Source organism: Prionailurus viverrinus, chromosome D2 (assembly GCF_022837055.1).
Source record: "Prionailurus viverrinus isolate Anna chromosome D2, UM_Priviv_1.0, whole genome shotgun sequence".
Lineage (NCBI taxonomy): Eukaryota > Metazoa > Chordata > Mammalia > Carnivora > Felidae > Prionailurus > Prionailurus viverrinus.
The window spans coordinates 60,118,089-60,127,442 of NC_062571.1; the positions used below are offsets into that span (position 1 = coordinate 60,118,089).

Sequence of the window (9,354 nt, forward strand, 5' to 3'; positions counted from 1 at the left end):
CTTTATAACGTTCTCACTACTCACTGATCATGGTGGTATGGGCATGACAAACAAAATTACAACACTTCAAGAATTCATACAAAGGTTTCTAGGTTTTTACCTCCTAGCTTTTTTCCTCACTATTCCTCCCCCTTGTTTTGGCTAAGCCTAGAAGATGCTCTGTTTATCAGCTCTCTTGTTCATCCCCAAAAGCTTTTCAGTCCCGTCCCTCCCCCCAACAAGGGACAACATGAATTCATTTCTGCAGAGGGGCCTGTCTTGGGGAGTAGTTAGTAGTTAGGACCAGGGCAAGCTTGTTACCAGGGACCTGGCCTAAGAATCAGTCTCCAAGGGTTAGGACTGGATAATCACATGGCCTCTAACACTAACCATCCTGAAGGGTTGTATGTTCCCCTTCTGGTTTTAGGATAATGAAAAATAGGGTTAGACTTAAAATATACACATATTTTGAAGATCTCAAGTGTAACTTTGGGCAAGTTTATTAACCTCAGTTTTCTAATCTAAACATTTACACGGATGTAAAGTGACTGTCCTAATGCCAGGTTCACAGCAGAATCTAAGGTGCTAGCTCTCTCTAGTTCAATGGTTGCAGAAATAGGACATGGATGGGAGGGGCACCTGGGTGGCTCAGCCAATTAAGCATTCACTTTGGCTCAGGTTATGATCTCAGTTTGTGGGTTTGAGCCCCATATTGGGCTCTGTGTTGACAGCTTAGAGCCTGAAGCCTGCCTTGGATTCTGTGTCTCCCTCTCTCTCTGCCCCTCCCCCCCCCCCCACACACACTGTCTCTCTCTCAAAAATGAATAAATGTTTAAAAAAAAAAAAAGAAAGAACTGGGACATCAGAGATTCCTCAGAAGCCAGTCTTGAAACCCCACACCTGGATTTGAGATCACTATTATCAGTCTGGATTACAGAGAAATAAAAGCCTATAAAATCCTTGAAGAATCAGGTTTCAAGGATGTCAACTGGGCGATTAATTAGGAGACTTAACAAAGTCACTGCCCCTCCTCCTATGCAACGAAGACAAGCAGCTCTTCTTTATCCCAAGCAAAAGCTTTGGCGTCAACTTCCCTTTTGGTGGGCTCCATCTGCCTGCGTGGGCTTGGAATCCCCTGAACCAGAGAGGAAGAACCACCTCCACTGGGGCAAGAGTCCAAAGCCTGGGATTGGAGTTGTTGGGGTAACTCTTCATGGCACTTGCACCTGGGCTGGGGCAGCATCCTGGACTTCTCGCGGGCGCAGCCCGCCCAACGTTGTCGGTTTGTTGGTGAAGGGGTGCCACTGGCCCTGGATGCTAGGGCTGTCCGTGTGGAAGGGCTTACGGATGCGGATCACTTCCAAGCCCGACTGGTCCGCCAGTTTCTGCACCAGCGTCGCAATCTCCGCCACTGACTTGCAGTGGATGCTCTCCTCGCGCACAGCCCCGTTAACTGGCCGAAGGGAGGGGGTGGGGGGAGAGGAAGCGGATGGATCAGGGTAAGACGAAAGGAAGGCGAGCCGGCGGGGCACCCCCCCCACCCCCCAGATGCCGCCCTCCAGCCCTCGTCCGACCCCACTCACGGTACTCGGCCACTACTCTGGGCACACAGCACGGCCGCGAGTTCACGTATATTACGACCCCCGGGTTCCGTCGGGCGAAGTCTGCCACCTCCCTTTCCACGAACTCCCTGCGGAAGCCCAGAAGAGTAAGCACGGCGACCCCCGACCCTGGGCGACCTCTGCCCCGAGAGCACCCCGCGCCCTGCGCCCGGCTCACCTGGCGCCGCGGGACGAGGGCGCATCGCGACTGAGGCTAAAGCTGAGACGCTGCAGCTGCTGCACGTAGCGACCCAGACCGTTGTGGAGGACACTGGCCAGGAAGCGGCTCGGGGTCCCGCGCGCCGTCATGGCTACAGCGCCCAGGCAGCCCAACCCAACCCAACCTCGCGGGACGGGGGCGGGACGTACGCCGGGACTTCCGGTTCCGGGAACACACGCGGCCGGGGAGTTTTGCTTCCGCGGTCATGGCCCGGGGCCTGGGACAGTGACCCACGTTGCGGTCGAAAGGGGCGAGAGGAAGGTGGTGATGCGCGGCCACGGTCGCAAGCGGCACAGCTCTTGGCAGTAGAGTCGAGGGAGGACCCGGGCGCGGGGGCGAGGTGAGCGCGGGAACCGGCGGGAGCCGCCGGGTGGCGCTCTACTTGTGGTGAGTCCTCTTTGAAGGAAGGCGCGGCGAGGAGAGCCTCGAGTTGGGGGCTAGCGCCTTGAGGCCAGGAAGGGCTCAGGCGGCGGTAGAGATGAGGACGACCAGGAGATCCCCTGGAGGGGCGGGAGTGGTAAAGAGATGATCTAGACAAGGCACAGCGGTGAGGGGCAGTGTGGAGGGTCGTAGAGGTGAGGTGGCTGCACAGGGCCATGGAGACAGAGAGCCAGATAGAAGCCCACGGACGTGAAAGGGTCCTGTAGATGGCCATAGATGTGAAGTAGCAACGAGCAGGGGCTGAAGAGGATTCAGAGAGATGTTTATGAGGGAGAAGTTGGAAGAAAGAAACCACCTCCAGTGGGCTCTGTAGAGTGCTGCGCCGAGGATCCCTGGGGTCTGACCTAGCGAAGGCCCCCCGAACAAGGCACGGAAGGCATTTCAAGTAGTGACTTCCTCGGTTTGACTAGGAATGTGGGTACTCCTTCGAGGTGGGTACCCCCTCCGTATCCTGCTGCCGCTGCGTGGGGAGTGGATGGGTCGCAGGGGCCTGCCCAGAAGCCTGGCCCCAGGCCCTCCTCGAAGACGGTACAGGAAGGAGGCTCTCCCAGCCTTGGAGGTACCAGTGTTGCCTGTAACTGCAACTGAAATCCGCCAATATTTGCGGGCACGTGGGATCCCCTTCCAAGATGGCCACAGCTGCCTGCGGGCACCCAGCCCCTTTGTAAAGGCCTTGCCGCTCAAGGACCAGAATGGTGCTACTGCTTCCTTCAGCCTCTTCATTGACAAGACCACAGGCCGCTTTCTCTGCATGACCAGTCTAGCAGAGGGGAGCTGGGAAGACTTCCAGGCCAGTGTGGAGGGACGAGGAGATGGGGCCAGAGAGGGGGTCCTGCTCAGTGAGGCCCCAGAAGTGGAGGACAGTGAGGAGGTCCGGAGGATCTGGGACCGAGCTGTACCTCTCTGGGAGCTGCCTGAGCCGGAGGAGGCCCAGCTGGCTCGTGTGATGTTTGGCCTTACCAGAGTGACAGATGACACGCTCAGGCGTTTCAATGTGCGGTATTTGCGGCCGGCTCGCAGCCTTGTCTTCCCTTGGCTCTCCCCTGGAGGTCTGGGATTACGAGGCTTGAAGCTACTAGGCGCTGAAGGCCAGGGAGATGGAGTGCACTACAAGGAAACCACCATTCCCCGGCCTGGGGTCTACCGTAATCTGTTTGGATTACCACTGATCAGTCGTCGAGATGTTGAGGTGGTACTGACGAGTCGTGAGCTGGACAGCCTGGCCTTGAACCAATCCACAGGGCTGCCCACCCTTGCCCTACCCCGAGGAACAGCCTGCTTACCCCCTGCCTTGCTCCCTTACCTCGAACAGTTTCGACGTATTGTGCTCTGGCTAGGAGATGACCTTCGGTCCTGGGAAGCTGCCAAGTTGTTTGCCCGAAAACTGAATCCCAAGCGATGCTCCTTGGTGCGGCCTGGAGACCGGCAGCCCCGGCCCCTGGAGGCCCTGAACCGAGGCTTAAGTCTTTCTCGTATTCTGCGTACCGCCCTGCCCGCCTGGCACAAGTCGATCGTGTCTTTCCGGCAGCTTCGGGAGGAGGTGCTAGGAGAATTGTCCAATGTGGAGCAGGCAGCTGGCATCCGCTGGAACCGCTTCCCAGACCTCAATCGTCTTTTGAAGGGACATCGGAAGGGCGAGCTGACAGTCTTCACAGGTGAGCCTTGGGAAATCACTTCTTGGGGTAAGAGGCAGAGGATCAGGTGATGAAACGCATGTGGGTTTGGGCCATGGCAAATGTTAAAGAGGAGGCTTCTCCCAACTTTGAAACCCTTGCTCCGGGTCTTAATTTTAAGGGTAGAACTTTCCTCCCTTACCCAGGTCTGTATTCAACCCCCTGCAGGGCCAACAGGCAGTGGGAAGACCACATTCATCAGTGAGTATGCCCTGGATTTGTGTACCCAGGGGGTAAACACGCTATGGGGTAGCTTTGAGATCAGCAACGTGAGACTCGCCCGGGTCATGCTGACACAGTTCGCTGTGGGGCGGCTAGAAGAGCAACTGGACAAATACGATGAGTGGGCCGACCGCTTTGAGGACCTGCCTCTCTATTTCATGACTTTCCATGGGCAGCAGAGCATCAGGTGAGATTCCAGGGCCGAGGGTTTTCAGAGAATGGGACTGCAGGAGAACAGATCCCCAACAGAATTTTCAGGAATGCTGGCTTTTCTGCTGGGATGGTCTAGAGACTGCTTGTAACTGACTCTTGAATTCCTTGCTTCTTCCTCTTCCCAGGACTGTGATAGACACAATGCAACATGCAGTATACGTGTATGACATTTGTCATGTGGTCATCGACAATCTGCAGTTCATGATGGGGCACGAGCCGCTGTCCACAGACAGGTGACACCCTCTTGTGTAGCTGGAACGCACTTGAACACGCGTGTCTTCGTAGGCAGCTGGCCCTTAGGCACACGCTGTGTTCTTGATTTCTGACCTGTGTGCCGGTACACACCACCCTGTGTGTATTTCTGCCTTCACAGACGTGTGGGTTGTGGCAGTGGGAAGTATGGAGAGGAACCTAAGTGTGAGTTCTTGGGTAGAGTGAAGTAGTGTGGGTCTGTGGCGTGGGGAGATGCGAATGAATCAAGAGTGTGTGTATGCTCTTGTGCTTCTGTCTGTGTCCAATAACCTCTTCACTTTGTTGGGGTGGGGGCAGGATTGCAGCTCAAGACTACATCGTCGGGGCCTTTCGAAAGTTTGCAACAGACAATAGCTGCCACGTGACACTGGTCATTCACCCCCGGAAGGAGGATGACGATAAGGAACTGCAGACAGCGTCCATTTTTGGCTCAGCCAAAGTGAGTGGCTTTTAGAGGAGCCCAAGCTTAGGAGGGTAGAGGGGGCAGGTGTGACCAGGGATGGCCCTCACTCAGCCTTCAATCATCTTGACTGTCCACTTAGAAGAGGCAGGAGACAGCTATCGCTGCCTTGGGGCCATGACAGGAGGAATACGTGTGCTGGGAATATAAAGGCTGATGATAGTTGGTCCTTTGTCCTCCTTGTCCTCTAAGAGCTCACATCATCCAGTGGGGAAAATAGCAAGACCGTGATTATAACTCAGTATGATAAGAGCCACAGTAGGCAACACGGGCATTGGGGGAGCCGCGAAACATCTGAGTCAACCTGGGACATCTGGGGAGACTTCTTCACCCATTTGGGGAGAGGAGGTGTCAACAAAGGTTAGGTTGAGTTTTGGCAGACAGTAAGTGCTAAATAATCGAATAAATGGGAGGGCCTCCTGGGCAGCGGGACCAGCCCAGTCCTGGAGCTTCCAGGGGTACACTGAGTGCCTGTTACATGGCAGGCCGGCTGGGCACAGGGCATACAGGGTAGGGAGCACAAACTGTGCCACAATGGAACAGACATGGAGCTAGGGAAGAGAGTAACACAGAAGTGGGAAGATGATGGTTCGTTCTTTGTTTATGGGGATCAAGAATGGTCTCTGATAAAGTGTGACATTCTTTTTTTTTAATTTTTTTTTTTTTTTAACGTTTTATTTATTTTTGAGACAGGGAGAGACAGAGCATGAACAGGGGAGGGGCAGAGAGAGAGGGAGACACAGAATCTGAAACAGGCTCCAGGCTCTGAGCGGTCAGCACAGAGCCTGACGCGGGGCTCGAACTCACGGACCGCGAGATCATGACCTGAGCCGAAGTCGGACGCTTAACCGACTGAGTGTGACATTCTGATAGAGACCTGAGTGATAAGAAGCAGGGGTTGAGTGGGGTGGTGGGCTGTGGAAAAGTGTTACAATCAGAGGGAATGGCGTGTACAGAATCTAGGGCAGCAGTGAGTAGTCAAGGAACTGAAGGATTCAGGTGGCCCCAGGTTGTAGTCAGTAGTCCATGGCTTTGCCATTCTTCCCTGGACCCTCAACCTTCCTTTTTACTTCTCATATGTCTTCTCACTGCTCCTTCCTCCTTTTGCCCCCATCCCCCAGGCAAGCCAGGAAGCGGACAACGTTCTGATCCTACAGGACAGGAAATTGGTAACTGGTCCAGGGAAACGGTATCTGCAGGTGTCCAAGAACCGCTTTGATGGAGACGTAGGTGTCTTCCCACTTGAATTCAACAAGAGCTCTCTTACCTTCTCCATACCACCAAAGAGCAAGGCTCGGCTCAAGAAGGTCAAGGATGACAATGGGCTAGCGACCAAAAAGCCCTCTTCTGGCAAAAAGGGGGCTGTGCCCCAGAACTCTGAGACTTGCTTGGATCAGGCCCACCAGCCCTGCCACCCAGACCCCTCCAAGCCCTCCAGGTGAAGGCCGTTCAGAGCCGGACACTGAAATGAGCCTGGCCGGACAGGCAGGGGCATAGACTTTTTTAGCCCTCTGCCAAGACTACCTCTGTCCTGTGGGCCTAAGCTAGGGGTCCTCCACGGAGGGTCCTAACCTAGGGCAGAGTTCCATAGTGAGAGACTTGAGAACTTCCTGTGTGCCAGGCTTCGTTCTAGGTCCTGGGAATACAGCACTGACAAGACAGATGAGCTCCCTGCCTCCCTAGAACCTGCAGTCTGATTGATAAGCAAGACAAGAGAAATAATGAACAAACACAAAACGTATTTTTAGACAGTGAGATACACCATGAAGAAAAGAAAACCGGGCAATACATACAGCCTCGTGTAGATTAAGGTCGGAACAGATATCTCTAAGCAGAGGACATTGGAGATGGGGCTTAAAGGACTAGGATTGAGCCGTGTGAACATCTGGAGAAAGAGGGATCCAAGCAGAGCGGAAATGAGATACAGAGGCCCTGAGGTGGGAATGAGCAAATTGAGTTCAAAGCAGTGGGTTCAGGCCCCCTGAACGTAGAAGGGAATAGAGGACTTCTTGCCAAACTCAAACCTAGGCTTGTGGAGCCAAAGGGTGACATGGTGGGTACCAGACTCCTGTGTTGCCCATTCTGGACCCTGCCATGAGGTGGCATTTCCTACCACTGATTGGATCCTAGGTGCTTGACCCTGTAGTATCAGGGCCCCAAAGGTGGAAGCTGGCCAGAGAGCCATGGAAGGAAGCGGAGCCCAGAGTGCCTGCCACATGGACACAGATTCCATATTCTGTCACCTCAGACCACTGGGGTGGATAGTCATGACTTTTTGTAGAGCCTTTTCTAGTTTTACTGAAAACAGTTTTTCCATGGCCTTGGTTTCTGTGTTTTTTTCTTATTTGTCCACCAGGTGTCTCCCCAGTCTAGAACTGGATTTTCCTCTTGCTTTCAATAGGGAGTCTTAGCTGTGCACTCCCAAGGAAACGGGCATTAAAGGGCCTTCACCCACACAACCCCTTATACCTCTTCTTGGCTTAGGGATGACAGAATGGTGTCTCTTTATCCTTATCTTCCTTGAAGATCTCCATGTGATCCCTGGCACAGGTGTGGGTCACTGGGCCACATGTCTAGGCCCTGCCTGACCAGCTGTCCCTCAGTGATACGAGCCACTCACTGACCTGAGTGCGGGTTCCGCATGCTGCCTTCTTATCGGACTCCCCATCCATTTGCCTCATCCTTGTACACTCAGTGTTTGTCTTATGTCAGTGTGTGTCAGAACTCCTAGGATTCTTTAAAAATGAAGAACCTAGGGCCTACTCCCCTCCCCCCCCAACACACACACACAGATGTTTCTGATTCTAGAGGTTTGAGAAAAGTTACAGGATTTCTCATCTTTAACCAGTACTGAAGGGGATTGTCATGTAAAAGACTTGTGAAAAATAGTTCTGAATGATGGCACTTTTCCATCTCACTTCCTCTGATACCCTTAAGCCCTATTTTCCCTTTAGATTTGCATGCAAGAGTGGTCAGAATGCCAGGTGTCCTGAGGGAGCTGGGGAGAAGCCTTTTGTAAGGGTAGGCGGAGGTTTCCTGCTCCCTCCAGGCAGGGCTGCCTTATCAAGTTCCCCCAGTCCACCTAAGCGGGCTTCTGGGGCCCTGTGGAAGGCTCTGGGCTCTCTGGTCTGTTGGGTGTGAGAACTATGGCTACAGCTGACTCCTGAAATAGACCGTGGAACAAAGCTGTTCTCTGGGGAAGAACCTGTGGGGGAGGGAGGGGGTAGTTCCTCCAGGGCCTCCCTTCTTGGGGGTCTCCCAGACTGGCTGGAGCCAGGCCTCCTAATCCCGCAGTAATCATTCCCAGCCGCTGGCTGGTCTAGGCCTCATCCAGGGTCTATAACAACGTCAGCCATGCCTTCCAGATGCACACCACCAGGTCAGTCCTACCTCTAAGGATGTGGGTTCTACATCCCACATTCTGATCTACTGGGAACTCCTGGTGAGTTCTCAGGAAATCCCTGAGGTCCCTGTGAATTGGGGATAGAGGGACAGACACACACTTGCCTGTTTGTCTTGCCCCACCCTCCTAGCAGACTCCCTGCCCGGCACAAACGAGAATAATGATGGGGAGCTAATGCTCCCCCTACACACATTCCATTGCACCCCTGTCTTAAACTCCTCACATCAAGATTAGCCCAAAGTATGTTCAAGAGTCCCAGGAGCCTAGAAAGCAGTGGGGGAATCCCTGGGAGCCACTGTCCCTGTACCCAACCAGAGCAGATTAAGTCAAATTACCCTGGTTCTGCCTATGTCCAATTGGATATTAAGAATCTCCTTGAGCATTCAGGAAGGGCCTGGCCAAGCAGGGTCCAGCTGGATCTGCAGCTCTCTCAGATTCCAGGTCACATTTGTCTGTGAGGGGGGCAGCTTCAGTCCTCCAGCAGCTTCGTTACTGCAGATGGGTTTGAGAAGGGACTAAATTCACTGCACTCCCGCTGCCCAAGTATTCAGGCTGCGAGTGTGGCCCAGATACCTATAGACCTCGCAGTATGTGCCTTCCCACTGGCCGCCTCGGGTGCCATGGAGGGAGGGAGCCCTAGGTGCCTCCCTGCAATACAAGGCAACTTCCTGTTTGTGCCTGTGGGTGGAACTTTATGAGTCTAAGGGAAGCCTGGCCCCTGCTCTGTGGGGGGCCAGAACTGGCAAGCACACCCACCTGGGCAGACACCTACTCCAGGGGAGGGGAAAGGTAGTTGCGCTAGGGCAGCTCTGACCCGAGGGTGGGGCGGGGTCTGTTTTGGTGAAACCTGAGCCTTCTTTGTCTGCTTCCTAGGGGGTTTCCCGGTGCCT

At 54.1% G+C, this 9,354-nt stretch overlaps 2 protein-coding genes across 2 annotated transcripts; one reads left to right on the top strand and one right to left on the bottom strand.

Moving 5' to 3' along the window:
* Nucleotides 1–456: 456 nt before the first annotated feature.
* MRPL43 (mitochondrial ribosomal protein L43) lies at nt 457–1,944 on the bottom strand. Its single transcript, XM_047824751.1, has 3 exons — nt 1,759–1,944; nt 1,563–1,669; nt 457–1,432 (listed from the first exon to the last, which is right to left on the bottom strand). The coding sequence occupies exons 1-3, from the start codon at nt 1,887–1,889 to the stop codon at nt 1,191–1,193; spliced, it is 480 nt and encodes a 159-aa protein (XP_047680707.1). The 5' UTR covers nt 1,890–1,944; the 3' UTR covers nt 457–1,190.
* A 50-nt stretch (nt 1,945–1,994) lies between these two features.
* Nucleotides 1,995–7,494, top strand: TWNK (twinkle mtDNA helicase). The gene is made up of 5 exons (XM_047824745.1): nt 1,995–3,896; nt 4,083–4,323; nt 4,475–4,582; nt 4,899–5,040; nt 6,183–7,494. Exons 1-5 carry the CDS (start codon nt 2,654–2,656, stop codon nt 6,501–6,503), a joined length of 2,055 nt encoding a protein of 684 aa, XP_047680701.1. The 5' UTR covers nt 1,995–2,653; the 3' UTR covers nt 6,504–7,494.
* The last annotated feature ends 1,860 nt before the right edge of the window (nt 7,495–9,354 follow it).